Source organism: Brassica napus, chromosome C4 (genome assembly GCF_020379485.1).
Source record: "Brassica napus cultivar Da-Ae chromosome C4, Da-Ae, whole genome shotgun sequence".
Taxonomy (NCBI): domain Eukaryota; kingdom Viridiplantae; phylum Streptophyta; class Magnoliopsida; order Brassicales; family Brassicaceae; genus Brassica; species Brassica napus.
Genome location: NC_063447.1, coordinates 20,567,714 through 20,586,281, shown reverse-complemented (window position 1 = coordinate 20,586,281; position 18,568 = coordinate 20,567,714). Strand labels below are relative to the sequence as shown.

Here is an 18,568-nt window from a genome sequence, read left to right as displayed (position 1 = left end):
ACAACCTTTTGATCTCTAAAAGATAATTAAGAATCTAAGAAAATATGAAAGAATATATATTGAAATAGTAGAGACAGAAACACAAAAATTCTTAAATGTGGCTCAGAAAGAGTGTGAGTGTGACAAGAATTTAAGTTTAAATTTGATCCTCTCATGATGAACTGATCTGTGACAGATACTCGACTAATAAATAGCTACAGATTTGGGTTCATTCACTTATTTCATTAAACTTTGGTGACAACAGGTGGGGGAAACAAGTACGAGATCTTTTCCCTCAGTCATAAGAAAAATGTTGCTTAGATTTATAAGCTTTAGTTTTGTAAATAAGTGTTGATTTAGTTGCAGTTGAACTGTCTTGTGAGTACTCATTGGGTTCTCACCCTTTCTCTCTCGAGTGGTGTAGGTTACAATGGTTACAGAAAAGTGTTGCTTCTAGTCTTAGAACAAAAATTAGACACTAACATGAATATTTTTTAACGAACTTAGTCTATCAGGACCATCGTATTTAGGCCAATTATTTTGGGTTACTAAACCTTCTTTTACGTGTGCCAAGGTTATTTCACCAGGTTATTTTTCCCGCTTATTAATAAAGGACAAATCCCATTTCTTATGTAACACCACACTCAAGTCAGTCGACACAATTCTTATTGTGTCTTTCTCTCACGACTCAAACATGCAAAATGCTCGTCGGAGCTCTTGGTCGAATCACAAAATAAAGTAGCAGACCAGCCAAAGCCGGGAATCTTGCTGCATTGAGCTCTCGCAAACGTCACCCACAAAGAAAAGGCTTCTCTTTTACCTAAACCTCTAGAACCAGACGTTAATCTCTTTCCTCCTGTGAAAATGACTCAGCTGAGGACTCCAATCCGTTTCTCAAGCAAGACCCTCGTAATAAGAAAATCCGTCAAAATTTCCAATCCTTCTTCTGTGAGAATCCCGATCTGTTATGACCAAGGATCAAACCTCTGATCCCTCGGTTTTTTACCAATGCTTCTTATGAGCGGCACAAGTCTCTGAAAAGTTGAAATTTTATATTCAACACAATCCCTCTCTCATGAATGAGAAGCTTGTAGATATTAACGATGTATTTTGGGGTTAAAAACGATCATGGCAAAATCAAAAGGAAAAATTCTCCGAGCAATTGTGCCTTAAACAAATATGAACCGGAAATATCGAAGAAACTATACCGCGTAAGCCGAGCCTGTTTAAGTAACAATACAATAACAAACTTCGTAAATTTCATCCGGGATAAGGAATAAAAGAATTTCTATCCAAACATGAAGTGATAAGAAAAAACGTTCTTGCGAAAGGTTTTTGCGAAAAATGACAAGTTTTACGAAACAATCTTCCATAAAATGAAATTCGGAAAGTTCCGAGGAAAAACCTCATAGGAAAATCTATGAGATAATCTTCCGCAAAACAACTTTCGGAAAATTCTTGCGTAAAACGAACGAAACAGTTCTGAAAGTATATGAACCAATCAACAAAAGAAATGAGAACAAGAGAAAGGCCTCAGCACTCATGAGATAAGTTTATAAGCTACGAAAGTATGCAGAATTAGCAACAGACGATAGAAGAGGACAAGGGAAAGAAGAAAGAGACCCTAATCGCCCATGAGGTACCCTCTCTTTTCTCTCCAACTCCTCATCTCCCTTCTAGAATGCCCTCATCACCCTTCTAGCATGCCCTCGTACCCCAATGGCCTATTTCCTTGCCTCATCGCCCTTCTAGCATGCCCTTGTAGCACAATGAGGACCCTCATCGCCCAATGGCCTCTCCTCATCGGCCAATGGCCTCCCTCTCTTCTCCTCATCGCCTAATGGGTTCTCTCTCAATTCCTCATTGCCTAATGGCCTCTCCTCATCGCCCAATAGCCTCTCTCCAACTCCTCATCTCTCAATGGCCTCTCATCATCGCACAATGAGGCTCTCATCATGTTCTCCTTTGAATTTTGTTCGAAATGCCTTTCGTTTCATCGCAACCGGAGTTTCCTTGAGATTTTGCGAAGAAAAAAATTAATGCGTTGAGTTCTCGTAAAAGTTTAATCAAACGTCCAGTAAATAACAGTTAACTTAACATCATGTTTTTGAAAAAAAATGAGAAGTCAACATCATGATATTCATCATTTCATAGACCCACAACACTAAAAACTGTAAATAGGACAAGTCAATGGTATCTCCGATAAAAGTCAAAAACGTGTAAGTCGTAAAATGGTCCAAAACAACCTAAAACACGATGAAAGCCCACTTATAACTTGGATCGAGAACCAGCGTAGATCGAAATGTCAGTTTACTTGGCTTGGAGAAGAATAAGGAAAAAGTGGATAAATGGAAGATTTTCAAATCTCGAGCAGATAAGGAAAAATCTTTAGAGAGGATAAACACGAATAACGACAGAAAAGAAAAGACGACCTATAAGAAAAGACGACCGATTCTCAAGGCATATGCAAGCACGATCGGGGAAGAGAAGTAAAGAAGAAGATTTTAGGCTCTTAGAACTCTCTGCATTTAGAAACCTTAGGCATTATTTTTTACATTCTTAGTTTTATATGGCTTGCACTCTATTACTAGATGAACGTCGCAAAAGCAGTTCGATTTCTTGTTCGACTCTTTGTAAATTGAACTACGTTCGACTTGATCCTTGAAAGGGGTACGTAGGAAGCCTTTCATAAAGTCCAGTCTGAAATAAATAAAAAACTATTTCACATCTCTTTTCATCTTTTGCTAAACAAGTTGCGGCTCACATAGGTCTTCTCGACATAGGTGGTTACATTAGAAAACTTAGTTAGGTTTTACTGCCTATGTTATTTTATTTCCATTGTAATCTTGTTTCTACACGAACTTCATATACGTTCTTGTTTCTGGAACGCTCATACGCAAGTTTGAGATAATGATCTACTTTTCTAACATTTTTTTGTTTTCTATCTTTATTTTCCGTATTTATTTGATCACTTGTCTTTGGTCCTCGCAGAAAATCCCGACCCACTAGTAAAAAAAACGCTATAGCCACGTTTTTTTCGTGGCTATGAACCAAATTTCGTAGCTATATAACGGATAAGCCACGAAAGGCTACGAAAACAAAAACGTGGGTATACGATCGTAGCAAATTTCGGCCGTATCAAAATCGTAGCAAAGAAGCCACGATTTTACTATGAAAATTTTCGTAGCAAAATGCTACGAAATAGTCACGATTAAATTCGTACCAATCTTGCTACGAAACGGAACATGGCAAATTCGTGGGTATTTCAAAAAAATTATTTAAAAAAAATTCAGAAAAAAAACCAAAATTAATTTTTGGTTTTAAATTATTATTATTATATATATTACACAAAATACACAAATACACAGATATACACACAAATACATCGTCATCTATACGGGTACAGAGGAATGTCACCGTCGGCTTCAGCACCTCCACCGCCGTAGCTTCCGTGCTTCACCACCATCTCCGTCGCGTTTCCTTCGTCACACCACCAGATCCGGCATGTCTGTTCCGTCACGATACCACCTCCAGCGCGCCACCACCTCCGACGTGTCTGCTTCTTCTCAGATCTGTAAACAAAACAAAGAAAACACAATTAGAAATAGCTTAAGAGATGCAGAGAAAGAGATTAGAAGAGGAGTGAAACACCTTGCTTCTTCACAAACGATTAAGAAAGAGGATGAAACACAGAGTCATGAAATCGGCTTGGTCTCTACGACAATGGCGACTAATGCTAACGACGGAAGGTGTGAATGGAGGTAGAGTAGGGATAGACATGGAGATGAATGGAGATTGAGCAAAGGAGATAAGTTGAGATTGAGAAGAAGAGGAGAAAAAGAGTAGATGAGGAGCAGAAGATGGAGTACGTGAGGAGAAGAAAGAATAATCTTAGTCAAAAACAAAGAAAGAGGGGATGAGACGATGGAGCTTGTGAGGGGAGAAGGGAAGAAAAAGTTAAAACAAAACCAAATCAATCTGATCCGTTGGATCTAATATTATCAATGGTTAGGAACAGAAAATGGTGATCCACACCATTCCAAAATGAACCAATAAAAAATCAGCACTCTATTTCTTTAATAGTTTATTATTAGATTCCATAGTTTAGGATTATATTTATGTTTTTGTTGTTTATGCTTTGATTTCAATAGAATTGCAACTTAGATATATTAGGATTTGGGTTTGATAATTAAAAGTTCAAAGTTGAAAGTTTATATTTATGATTAAAGGTTTGGAGTTAAGAAAATAGGTAATGAGGTATATATTTATTGTATGAGCTTAAAAATTTAAAAGACTAAATTGAAAATATAAACTTGAAAAGTTCTAATAGAATTGGGGTTAGGTTTGGGTTAAGGGTAACACAACTTGATTTAATATAATTCATAAAGTTATTTAATTAGTATTGTGTTATGATATAAGGTTAATATTTTCTTATATAAGGTTAATTTGGAGTGTTAGGTTTAAGGTTTTGAGTAAATATGAGAATAAGGTTTTAAAATTTTAGATTAGTAGTTTATGTTTAAGTTTTGGTGTTTGGATTTTATGATTTGGGTATAAGGTTTAGGGTTATAGTGTATGGTTTGGAAAATAGTGTTTGAAGTATAAATTTAAGTTTTGGAATTAATTTTTTTAAAATATTAAATTTAATGTTTTGAGGTTATAGTATGAAAATTTTATGATTTTTTTTGTTTAACTTTAAAAACATTAGATTTAATGTTTTAGATTATTTATTTAGGATATAAAGATTATACATAGAGTTTAGGGTTTGAGATATAGTATTGAGTTTAGATTTAAAATTTAAGATTAGATTTTTAAAAATATTGAATTTGAATTAAACTTTAAGATTTTAAGGTTATAGTATGAAAAGATTAGATTTTATGGTTTATTCTTAGAGTTTATGGGGTTAACACATATTTAGGGTATAGGGTTTCATGTAGCCACGAATTTTTCGTGGCAAAATCATGGCTATTCTGTAACACCAACAGAAAATTTCGTAGCAAAATCGTAACTATTTTGTATCCACGAATTATTCGTAGCAAAATCGTAGCTATTATGTTGCCACGTTTACATTCGTAGCAAAATCGTAGCAAAATTTGCTACGAAATTGATAATGTTTGCTACAAATAGCGTTTCGTAGCAAATTCGTAGTTTTTTCGATTTTGCTACGAAATTTGTATAGCAAATTCGTAGGTATGGCCATGTTTTTTACTAGTGACCTCAAGGAAAGTTATGCTTTCTTCCATTACAAAATCGACAATGCGAATTTCTGTTCGCATTATGCAGTGGTTTGATCTACAATGTGATTGATGTTGACCCTTTCTCACCAAATGTGTAACAAAACTCATTGCTAATTTTTTGGATTCAGAGGAAAGAGCTAATGGAGTTGATGTCTATGTGAGAGGCTCTTTGGTAGAATTTTCTCTGAATCTGATCAATTCCATGTATTTCAACCCTAACTTTGAAGATAATGTTGATTGGGGCACCAAAAACATTAACAGAGTATGTTTTTGGATTCTGAGGAAAGAGCTAATGGAGTTGATGTCTATGTGAGAGGCTCTTTGGTAGAATTTTCCCAGAATCTGATCAATTCCATGAATTTCAGGAGTTGACGCATATCAGGAGTTGACTCCAGCTCACAATGTATAGCCAATGAGATTGATCGGGTCATATCTGGTCTTAAAGCGATTTGTTTACGGACGAGGAGTAAGATCCTTCCATCTCTGCTTATGTGTTTTATTCTTAACATATGTTTTTTTCCAAATGTGCATCTAAGCATGGGGATAATACAAGGAGTTGGTCGGAATGATGATGAGGATGACGAGGAGAGCGACTTATGTTAAATCATTTATTTGAGTCATGTCCTTGTGTATGTTTCTCCGCACTTTGTCGTTAGTTTTCTCTTATGAGAAGTGCATGTAATTGTCCTTTTACAGCGTATATGTCCTATGTCCTATGTCCTATGTCCAATGAACAGTGTTTTTAGAAGTGTGTTTTTAATTCAGATATAATTTGAATTTTGCACATTTTGTGTGATTCTGGAATGCTTAGCTGGTGGTGTCTTCTTGTGTTCTTGTCATTTTTTGCGCGTTACTTAAATTGTTACATTCAAATCGAAAGGAGGAGAATGTAAGCTCAGGAAAAAAAATCTTATTTGTGTTTCACGTATCATGAAGCAGAGGAAATGCTACACATCAGGAATACAGTTTTTTTTTAAAAGGTATTAAAATGTTATTATGTAAAAGTGACGAGTCATTTATCCATTGGTCTTGGGAGATTACTTTAGTGTAAAATATTGTGTAACACAAGGATGTAATGTAAAAGTGACGTGTCATTCAAATATATGATTTTACAATTGTTGAGTGACTTGTGAGTGTACCTCGACCATTGTGTTTTGGATTGGAAAATTTGAAATATGTTTGTTCGGTCGTCTGTGATTAATAATACTTCTGATTAATCAAATCTGAAAAGATTATTGAACAGATTTTTTTAATATATAAGAAATATGTTCTTGAATCTACGTATGTTTCTAATTTTTGGCTTGCCTGGGACTTTTAAATAAAATAATTCATCAGCTATAACTGAATGCTGGCATCTTGTATTTAAAAGTTTGTAAGAGTAAAAAGAAAACAAAATTTGAAAATTTGTTTTTAGGATTAAATTACTTCATATATATTATAAATCAGCAAATAGCATCTCTTAAGATGGGTCAACGATTTTGTTTTCAATTTTTAAGTGCGACTCACAAATTGAAGACTAGTAAATGTTTTGTCCGGCAATTTTTCCAATTTAAATAAATTATCATCATTTGTAAGCGATAAAGTCTCACTGTTTTTTTTTTTGGGCTAAACTTTGTTTTTTATTCATTATTGAGTATTACATGAAGTTGTAAAAAGGGAAAATCTAAAAAATGGGATACTTTGAACTTTTATTTGTCACAATAGAACTTCTGATATTTTGGGCAATTCTGGACATATTTTTACCTTTCTTTCCAGGAGAAAATAGTAAACTCAATTTTAAAAATGTTAAAAATAATGAAAACTATTGAAAACATAAGTATGACAATATATATGTGTAAATATTTTTTTTTAAGTGGAATCATATTTTATTTTATCTTCTACTTACAGTTAGAATACTCATTCTGGTCTTCTACTTAGTCTAGAAATCGTATACTAAGTTTTATACATAGATATATCTTGGGTATACAACGTAAACTAACATTTCTTGTATATTCTAACAAGTATAGAATTTGTTACGTTATAATCAAGAAAGATGTCTTCAGTCTACCTACAGCTTGATAACAACATATAGCCACAACTCAACGATATACCTTGGCTAGATTACGTGCCATATTCTGTCTTTTACGTTATATGACGCCTATAGGAAGAATATGTTTCCCACCTTCTCTACTGTGTTCTGCGTAGGTAGTATACATATTCTAGGCAAATCCGTAAAATATGAAAACTTCCATATGTTTCCTAAATCTAAACTAAATCTACCCTAAATTTCTCAAAGGAAAATTTTCTCCCACGTACTCTCAAAGAACTTGCAGTAACTAAGACATGCTTCAATGAGATCAAAAGAGATAAACACAGCTACAACCAAAAGTATTTGAAGTTGAAAGAGTTGTCTTTTTGCCATTACTTTCCAAGTTGATAAAGCAGCTAAAACTAAGAGTATTTGAAGTATTCAAATTTTAAGTGTATTATTTTTTGTGTGTTTTCTGTCTTGGTATCCTCTTAAGTGAAAGAACACATTAAGGTTGAACCCTCTTAATGGCAATATCGAATATAATGTTATTTAGGGATTTGTTTAGGGTTTACGGTTTGTTTATAGTTTGTTTAAGGTTTAGGAATTTGTTTAGGGTTTCTTTAGGGTTTGTTAATGGTTTATTGCATACGACTATGGGTTTGGGGGTTTGTTTAGGGTGTAGTGATTCTGACCAAAAACTACAAAGAGTACTTAAATATTCTTTTGCAAAAATTAACAACATACTTAAACATTCTCGAGTCATTTACAAAAACATTCTTGATCTGTTTCCCTTGATAGAGACTGAGACGTTTGTAGTTCATACTGTGATTCTGAAGATGCATGAGAGACAGTACCACCTGGGGCTTCTTACTTTAACTCTGACTAGTTTGTGAGAGCCTCAGCAATTGTGAGGACCAATAATGGCCGAGACATCATCTAGATAAAGATGATACACGGTAATTGAGACTCACAGTCACATTAGTGGAGGCTCTTGTTCCTTCTTCTTCTTGTCTCACAATCCATTAGTAAAGCTTCTCCTGTAAAACAAGAAGAAGAAGTCAAATTCACTGGAAAAATTTAACTGTCAAAATCACATGAAAATGTGACAAAAACAAGAACGCTGAAACAATCTGAAACGCATCCACCAAAGGGGAAACTGTGGGATTCATGATTCGAGTTGTTCATATACCACTAAACATAACTACTGTAGACAGTTTAGATATCAAAGGACACAAATTCGTATCAATAAGACTGCGTAGCTTCAAAGTTCAGAACATAAGACCCTAATGAATGAAGTCGCTCCTATTTCTATCTAATTTTTCAAATACCTTGGCCTGAGTAACAACAAAAATAAGCACTTCGAGATCAAAAGGCCGCAACTTTGAAACAGTAAGACTGCTTAGATTATATGCAAAGAACATTGAATATAATGCCTAACATCTTCTATGATTAATTACCTGGAAAAACAGATTTTTCCAAAGCAACACATGAACCAAGATTAAATAAAATACCTCAACATCTTCTATGATTCATTACCTGGCTAAACATCCTATTGATAACCAATAAAGAGAAGAAGAAAGATAGAATAAGAAACAGAGAAGAAGATAGAGAGAATAGAGACGACGAACACTTAAGCGTCTGAAGAAGAAGAAGAACTCGAAATCGCCATTGAAGAGGAAGAAGGAGATCGGCGGAGAAGAAGATAGGTTAACCCGATGTCTTTACCTTTTTTTATTTTATCGTGTATTTGTATCTATCTTTTTCCTTCTGTTTTTACCTTTTTTAATATTAAAACAATTATTATTATTCATATTAATTGGTTAATTTTAAGGGTATAATAGTATTAACAGAAATCTAAATCCTATTTTCCTAAATAATCTTCTAAAAATCTTATTGAGGCAAACCTAAGTTGAGAATGTCCTATTTTTCAATTTTCTCTTGTAAATAGGACAGAGATATATGGTACACACCCCATACATGATTACAAGTAATTGAAAATTTAGGTAGTTTGTCAGTACATCCGTTAGCTTCACGTTTGCAATATTCAAAACGCCCTCTTTCAAATCCTTGTTGCAATCCCACAATGCTCGACTTCAGGACTTATAGTTTTTTATTAGACTCGTTATGATAGTATTAGATTATCTCCTTCACGCAAAAGAAAGTTTCGTTTACTTATTATAGTTTCTAACTATTTTCTACATTGCAGCTGCATATTCTCTTTCTGCCGTAAATTACTAAATTATAGAACAGTTCCATGCCGCCTTATTAAAATTATGTGTGTATAAATGTAACATCAGTATTTTCCAAAATAACTTAAACAAATAAAATGGAAGGTACTCGATGGAGAGGGAAGAACATCTGTGTATTTGCTGCAAGGCGGATTGAATCCTTTCTGAAATTTTCATTTATTACTTTTCAAAAGTCAATTCCAAACAATAAATCCTTGATGAGTTAAACCTCGATGAGTTTCAGGAATTGGATCATTAAGCAGGTCCGTCCCTTTTATAAGGCATGTGAGGCATTTGCTTAGCAGGTCCGTCAATTTCAAAAGTTAAACCTTGATGAGTTTCAGGAATTGGATCATTAAGCAGGTCCGTCCATTTTATAAGGCATGTGAGGCATTTGCTTCAAACCAAAAAATACATCTCAAATTAAAGGGCTACATTTTATAGAATAATACTTTCGTTAGTGGTTAATTAATTAAGTTTGAAACAATTTATTCTTGTGGGATGTGTTTTCCATACCAACAAACTTTGAAAAAACTTGGACATCAATTCTATTAAAACAGAAGTCATAACTTCGTTTTATGTGTGATTTCTTAAATTAGATCAGCCTTTAAAAAATTACTTAAATGAATTTTTGTATACATATTTGAATTATTTTAACTATTCTAAAAAATCAAATAGATATTCTCATATTTCTCTTAATTACATCTGAATAAAAAAATTTCATATCTTTTTATATACAATATAAATATATATTATATTTTTTCATTAAAGCTATCATCTTAAAATATTCAATTACATTCGTTTTTATTTATAGTATAAATATATATTTCGTTTTCACTTAAACAAACCTTTTAAATATTTAATTAATTTCGTAATTATGAAAATATAAATGTATGTTTGATTTTTACTAAAATAAACGTTTTAAGTATCGAATTAATTTTGTAATTAAATCAAAGTCATGTACAATTTTGTATTAAATTTTTGATATTAATTTAACATAATATATTTCAATCAAATCTTTCATCTTTAACAGTTAGAATTTGATAATTTATAATTTTGTACCACACTATAGAAATATGCTATCAATATGAATGATCTACAAATGCTATTTTGAATGTGCATCCAATTTTAGTTATTAATTATAGTGGCCGGTTAAGTTTTATTTATTAATAATAGAAATATATGGCTTCTTTATTTACTAAAAGGTAATCAAGATTATTTTTATATAGAAGATATTCATATATTATTCATTAATGTAATTTTTTTTGTTTCTTTTATCTTGTGCAATTTTGAATGTGCAATATGTATTGTATCAATTTTTGTCATTAACATAAATAACAAATCAATGATTGAAAAAAATATATTTCATGTGAATGTTTTTGCTTTCAGTGTGGTTATTATCAAATGTAGTTTTAGGTTTAAGTGTTAATTATATAACATGATGTATGATAGATGAAAAATTGAAAATACAAGTTTAAAATTGAAAGATTCATTGTAAATAATTCAAGCGTTTTGGGGATGAAAAATCTAAATAACCAATAGACAATATATGAAACCTCAAAAAACATAAATAATAAAGAGAAAATTCAAGTTCAAAAAGACAAAAACAAACAGAATGCATTACAACCAATTTAATAATTTAAATGAAGCAGATGTTTTATAAATTACACTTAATATTGGTTATTAAGTCAAAGATTTAATTCATACAAATAATTTGATTAACATATATGTATGACCTAAACCTAAGATACAAGTATGATCGTAAGAAAATTAATATCTAAGTTAAAAATAAATTGAACAAAATTTGTCGTAAATATCACATAATGTAAGGTTTTACTTAATGTTCATATTTTAATAACAGAAATATCACTAATAATTTGAAACAATAAATTATATTACTGCATGATGCAATTAAACTATAAAACTATTATGTTTGAAAATATTAATATTAAACTATTAGTTATATGATAAATGTTAAAATTATATACCACTAATCATGTAAATCAAATATTTATATGCAAAAAAATTAAAATAATCATTGGCACGGTTGTGCGAATCAAGATCTAGTAATTAATTAATAAATCATATATTTTCATTTTTACAGACTATGATTTTAACATTTAATTATTTAAACATTCACTGTTTTAGTGTTACATTTTAAATCTTTAATTTATATAGAAGCCCATATTATCAAATGTGCTTTAGGCCACTCAAAACTTAGAGACGGCACTGTCTTTAAAGTTTTTTTATGTGGATTAAGACTAACCAGTCTGTGAATCCCCTTTAACGACGACCACTCAGCCTGATTACAAACCTTAGCCATTTGATTTCTTTAGGTTCTGGATTATTATTACATGCAGTTCCATGTTTATGAAGATATCTCAATAATTTTTCTTTTTCTTTTTCTTTTCGTAAATCATTCGGTGCATTTGTTATATCTGAGGTTGCCTTTGTACATGATCTTTTAAACTAATAATCATCCAATAAATTATTTTTTCCAAGGCTTCTCTCTATCAGTTTTCTTATCCGTGTAAAGTTTTCCTATAAATCTTTAAGGATGTGAATAGGAAAATTGGCAATACAGCAGTCCACATATCATCTTTTCATTTGTTATTTTTATAAAGTAGGAAACTATTAGAAGTAGGGAAATATCACCCCAAATATATATGTACTAGATCTTCACCCGTGCGGCGGAGGCACGGGTGTTTGCTTTAATTTGTAAAAACATTATAAATTCATAACTAATTGCTAGTTATTGGATTTTAAAATTTTATGGTCCCGTTATATATTATTGTTTGACTATTATTGTATTTGTAATACGAATAAAGGAATACTAATACATTCATATATTAATTTTTTTTTGTTTCATTGTTTATTTGATATTGTAACCCAGATATTATAACTATTTCTAGTACTGTATATCTAATTCTATTTCGGTAGTCCACAAAAAAAATTAGAAAGAAGGTTTACTCAATCTATTAGTTCCTTTGTATTGTATTTTTTATATATATATTGAAAACAATTTTATAATGGTTATTGAAAAATACATTAGTAAAAATTAATTTTTGAATACATGTATATTTTTTGAATCAATTTTGGTTTTGAATTTTGTTTAATGATTAATTTAGACAAAATATGTTTTTCGTTAATTAGATTGGACCAGTTGCACAAAAAAAGTAACTAGATTGAGTCATTTTCGTATATTTTAAATTTGGTCCAAACAGATAATTTATGAAAATATAATGGACTTCAATTTTTTTTAATAACATAAGTCCATTTTTTTTAATATATTGTTATCCATATTTTCAAACAACATTATATATTTTTTTAATTATGTTATTCTTGTTTCCAAACATTCCAAAAGGTACTTCTACTTGAATAACATAGAAGATATAATATTGCAAAAATATGTTGTTAATTATTTTTCATGTCACTATTAAATATCATATATGTGTCATCATATAATTAATCATGTTTTTTTACATACCATTATATAAGTAATCATATAATTAATAGTATTTTTTACCTACCATCATATAAATAATCATATATATTATATTTTTAAAATTTAATATGAAATATAAAAATCATAATTTACGTTGGTGTTTGAAATTACTTTGTATTGTATTTTTATTAAATATATTTAAAACATTTTTATAATTGTTATAAAAAAACATTTTAGTAAATCATTTTTTGAATATATGTATATTTTTGAATCAATTTCTGATATAAATCAATTTTAAATTAATATTTTGATTTGAAATATGTATATAAAATTTAAATTTTGTTTTATGATTATTTTAGAAAAAGATGTTTTTACGTAATTAAATTGGGCCAGTCACTTTCGTATATTTTAAAGTTGATCCATATATATAGTTTTCATAATATAATGAATTTTCAATTTTTCTTTACATAAGCCCATTACTTTTTTTTTCTCTAATATATTTATATCCATGTTTCCAAACAACACTATATTTTTTTAACTGATATCTATATTGCTAAACAAAATCTTAAAGTACTTCTAATTTAATAAGATAAATTTTTTTTCTTTAATATATTGCTATCCATGTTTCCAACAACACTATATTTTTCTAACTCTATCTATGTTGCCAAACAAAAACTTAAAGTACTTCTACTTTAATAAGATATATATTTTTTTTTCTTTAATATATTGCTATCCATGTTTCCAAACAACACAATAATTTTTTTAACTGTTATCTATGTTGTCAAACAAAAGTTTAAAGTACTTCTACTTTAATAATATAGACTAGATTTTGATCCGCACGCCTGCGCGGATGTATTTTAAAAAAAATATAATACTATTTGTTTTTTTATGTCACTATTTAGGGTTGGGCAAAAAACTCGAATTCGAAGAACCGAACCGATCCCAATTCGAATAATTAGTACCAAATCCGAACCGAAATTGATTAAATATCTGAATTATTCAAAATTTTGGTATTTGAAGAACTGAAACGTAATCCGATCCGAACCGAAATATTTTGGGTATCCAAAATATATTTATATACTTATGTATATTAATTATTTTTAGATTTAATATATATAAAACATCCAGAATATATATGATACTTTTAAGTTCATTTAAATACTTGAAAATATAACAAATAATCAAATGTAAATATCCAAAATAGTTAAAATATACTCAAAACTCCAAAAATACTTAAATAATTATTAATTCTCTATCCAAATATTTAACCCAAACCAATTTATTTGTTAAGTTAGTTACTCTGACATATGTTATTCAAATTTATATGTAATATATTCTATTATTTATAATTTTTTTAAAAAATTATAGCATATAATAAATTTAAAATTTTTTAAAATAATTTAAATTAATTATCCAAATCCGAACCGAGTCCTCAAAGATCTTAACCGAACACAAAATCCTAAACAGACCCAAAAACGAACCCGAACGCCCACCCCTAATCACTATTATATATCCTATATGTGTCATCATAGGTTACAAAAATATGTGTTATCATATAATTAATCGTATTTTATACGTACCATCAAATAAGTAATCTTATAATTAATAATATTTTATACGTACAATCATATAAATAATCACAAATATTATATTTTTAATTTTCAATGTAAAATATAAAAACCATAATTTAAGTTGGTGTTTGAAATTGGGCTTTGTATTGTATTTTTTTATATATATATTGAAAACATTTTTATAATGGTTATTGGAAAATATGTTAGTAAAAATCACTTTTTGAATATATGTATATTTTCGAATGAATTTTTAGTATAAATCAATTTTTAATTATTATTTTGATTTGAATATGTATATCAAGTAGCATAAGTCCATTATTTTTTAATACTCATTTTGATTTGAATATGTATATCAAGTAACATAAGCCCATTATTTTTTAATACTCCATGTAATGGACTTACAATTTTTTTAATAGCGTAAACCATTACTTTTTTTTTCCTAACTTAGTGATATCCATATTTCCAAACATCATTATATTTATTTTTTTACTGCTATTCATGTTTTTAAACAAATATTAAAAGTATTTTTACTTTAACAAGATAGACAGTACAGTTAAATTCTCCTACAACTTATCTAGGTACATTGTATACAAATAAACTAAACTTTAATAAAATATTATGTTTGATGTGTATACGCAAGGAAGAATATTTGAGTATTTTATTGTCACAAGGAATCATAATAATAGACCACAATGTGAACTTACATTTCGGGATCATAAGAAAATCCACAGTATCTTATAACATTATCACAAGAATCTTTTTGTTTCAAAATAAAGAGATAATCTTGTTTTACGAAATCCTATCCACGCGGTAGCGCGTGAGATTAAACGTTTCCTTCACGTGCTCCTATCTACTTGGGCAATTGATATATAACAGTTAATCTTACCTCCAATGACACCACATCCACTAGGCACTTCTGAGCTGTCGTTACCCTCATCTTGTCTTAACCAATAATAATTGACCTTTCACAATTTTTATTTTTCATTTTCACCCTTCTACTTCTCACTTATTTTGTAACCCCTCATTTCTTTCGATTCACTTCAACAGCCCATATAATTTCTTTATTAAAAAACAAGAACTGAAAGTTGACAAAATAATTGAAAACTTAATAAAAATACTCATTTAATCCCCCGCTTACATCATCCTTTTTGTCTAATTCAATTATCCTTTTTAATATTCAAAAGATTCGTTAGTAAATTGGTTGTGTCTAAAAAAATATTTAACTAAAATAATGGAAATTTATTTATTTACAGAAAAAATAGAGGACCATTTCTATTTCACAAGCTCTTTAGACGCAATTACAAAATTTTGAAAATACTCTATTTTTAGTAGATTATTATACTTTAACCATTTTTCTTAACTATTTTTATTTGTGAAAAGAGGACAAAAGTAATTAATAATTAATTCTAAACCTTTACTGAATTTCCCCTTTATATACCACCCCATCAACCCCTTTCTCAATCATACAATTGTCTTCTTCATCTTCAGAAAACTAAAAACATGGGATCCGTAAAGGTAACTATCCTCCTCTTAGCAATGATGATCGGCGTTTCGTATGCCGCCGACATGTCGATCATCTCGTACGACGAGAAACACCACATCACCGCCGAGAACGAGCGGAGCGACGCCGAGGTTGCGAGAATTTACGAGGCCTGGATGGAGAAACACGGCAAGAAGGCGCAGAGCAACGGTCTTGTCGGTGAGGAGAAGGACCAGAGATTTGAGATTTTTAAAGACAATCTCAGATTCATTGACGAACACAACAACAAAAACCTCAGTTACAAACTCGGTCTAACCCGGTTCGCTGATCTAACCAACGAAGAGTACCGATCTATCTACCTCGGTGCGAAATCGAAGAAGAGAGTCCTCAAAACCAGCGATCGTTATCAGCCGCGTGTTGGTGACGCGATACCTGATTCAGTTGACTGGAGAAAAGAAGGTGCCGTCGCCGCCGTTAAAGATCAGGGAAGCTGCGGTAATCTTTTTTTCCTATCTCCGATCATTTACAAGGAACTATTAAAAAGTGATAAGATAAAAAAAAAATAAAAAACATGAAACTTGGTAATGATGATGTTTGGTCTCAAGTCGTGTACGTTTCTGTAATAATTGTGGTCAGATTTGAAAAATCATACACTCTTTTAGTGATATTTTGTGTGTAGTATATAACAAAGTTAAATAGTATTAAATTGCTGAAGATGTTTGTGGTAGGAACGTTCTTGTCGTCTTTTACACTTTAAAGTTGTGTAGTGGGGACAATTAGATTGATTACGGACCCATACGATATCCACCTTTTCAAGAATTAAAGCAAGTGGTGGGGCTAAGTATTTGTTCATTTTGATTTAACGAATCTTCCCTTAAATCTGTTTTAGGGAGTTGTTGGGCATTTTCAACCATTGGAGCGGTGGAAGGAATAAACAAGATCGTGACAGGAGACTTAATCTCTTTGTCTGAACAAGAACTTGTTGACTGTGACACATCTTACAACCAGGGTTGTAATGGAGGTTTGATGGATTATGCGTTTGAATTCATCATTAAAAACGGTGGTATTGATACCGAAGAGGATTATCCATACAAAGCTGCTGACGGTCGTTGTGATCAGACCAGGGTTAGTCTCATTATTGTATTTAGTTTAGTTTTTAGGGTTAAATGAAATCGAAAACAAAGCTTTAATCTCTCTGTTTTTCGTAATTTTGGCAGAAAAACGCAAAGGTTGTCACAATTGATGCCTATGAGGATGTGCCTGAGAACAACGAGGCTGCGCTCAAGAAAGCTTTGGCTAACCAGCCTATTAGTGTCGCCATCGAAGCTGGGGGTCGGGCATTCCAGCTCTATTCTTCGGTATGAGCTATAAGCAATTTGTTTATAATGTTTAGGTTCTAACTAGTTAACATGAGAAGGTTAAATGCAATAGGAATGATGAATGGTGTAACACGTTTTCTATTATAGTTAGATAATCATTTCAAGATATTTAAGTGTTTGCTTTGCCTTTTTGACTCTTCAGGGTGTATTTGATGGAATATGTGGAACAGAGCTAGACCATGGAGTTGTAGCTGTGGGTTACGGAACTGAGAACGGAAAGGACTACTGGATTGTGAGAAACTCATGGGGAGGAAGCTGGGGAGAGAGCGGATACATAAAGATGGCACGTAACATTGCTGAGCCAACAGGAAAGTGTGGAATCGCCATGGAGGCTTCATACCCGATCAAGAAAGGTCAGAACCCACCAAACCCTGGACCATCACCACCATCTCCCATTAAGCCACCGACCCAGTGTGACAAGTACTACTCTTGCCCCGAGAGCAACACTTGTTGTTGTCTCTTCAAGTACGGTAAGTACTGCTTCGGTTGGGGATGTTGCCCTCTCGAAGCTGCTACTTGCTGCGATGATAACACTAGCTGCTGTCCTCATGAGTACCCGGTTTGCAATGGCGATACCTGTTTGATGGTGAGTTTCTTGGTAATTTTGAGTTGGATGATAATGTTTGGAAAATGTTTACTGATTTCTGGAAATGTTTTGTGTTATGCAGAGCAAGAACAGTCCATTCAGCGTGAAGGCTTTGAAGCGTACACCCGCGAAACCTTTCTGGGCACATAGCAGAAAGAACATTGCTTAAGAGAAGGGTGAGGAAACATTACTGATGAATTCATTCATTCCATTTTAAGAGTGGAGAGACATGAGTCGAGAGAATTCATCAAAAAGCTTTCTTATTGTCGTCGTTCTGATTATCTAAAAATTGCTGATTCTGCTGCTCGGGGGTTTTCTGTACAAATATAAAACCCATTCCTAAGTTTCATCATTGATCCTAAACATTGGTATTTACCGGTTATTTATGGATAAATTTATCTTTTCCCATCCTCGGTGTCAATCTCACTAAATATTTTTCAGTTTGAAATGTTGGTTTCTTATTACATGGGTGGTACGCTAGTATGAGGAGAGTAGCTTTCAGTTGACACTAAAAAGGATTCAGTGAAAGCTATGAACAAACAATTGGAAAAAGAAGAAGAATGTATCGTTATTAGAGGGGAAAATTCCTTTAAAATACACACTAATTTTCATTAGAGGGGATATGAGAGATATTTCATAGTCAGCTAATAGA

General features: G+C 31.4%; 1 protein-coding gene and 1 long non-coding RNA gene across 3 annotated transcripts; one reads left to right on the top strand and one right to left on the bottom strand.

Annotated features, from left to right (window-relative positions):
- Positions 1 to 2,943: 2,943 nt before the first annotated feature.
- Positions 2,944 to 6,027, bottom strand: LOC125585303. Its single transcript, XR_007322220.1, has 2 exons — positions 3,631 to 6,027; positions 2,944 to 3,551 (listed from the first exon to the last, which is right to left on the bottom strand). It is a non-coding gene; the product is annotated as an uncharacterized LOC125585303 (long non-coding RNA).
- Positions 6,028 to 15,840: 9,813 nt separating this feature from the next.
- On the top strand, positions 15,841 to 18,324 carry LOC106396387 (probable cysteine protease RD21B). Of its 2 annotated transcripts, XM_013836761.3 has the most exons (5): positions 15,841 to 16,446; positions 16,841 to 17,076; positions 17,169 to 17,309; positions 17,473 to 17,916; positions 17,999 to 18,324. In XM_013836761.3, exons 1-5 carry the CDS (start codon positions 15,972 to 15,974, stop codon positions 18,083 to 18,085), a joined length of 1,383 nt encoding a protein of 460 aa, XP_013692215.2. In that variant the 5' UTR covers positions 15,841 to 15,971; the 3' UTR covers positions 18,086 to 18,324. The 2 variants fall into 2 exon arrangements, with proteins under 2 accessions (XP_013692215.2, XP_013692214.2); XM_013836760.3 differs by having other exon boundaries at positions 15,922 to 16,446; positions 17,473 to 18,324.
- The last annotated feature ends 244 nt before the right edge of the window (positions 18,325 to 18,568 follow it).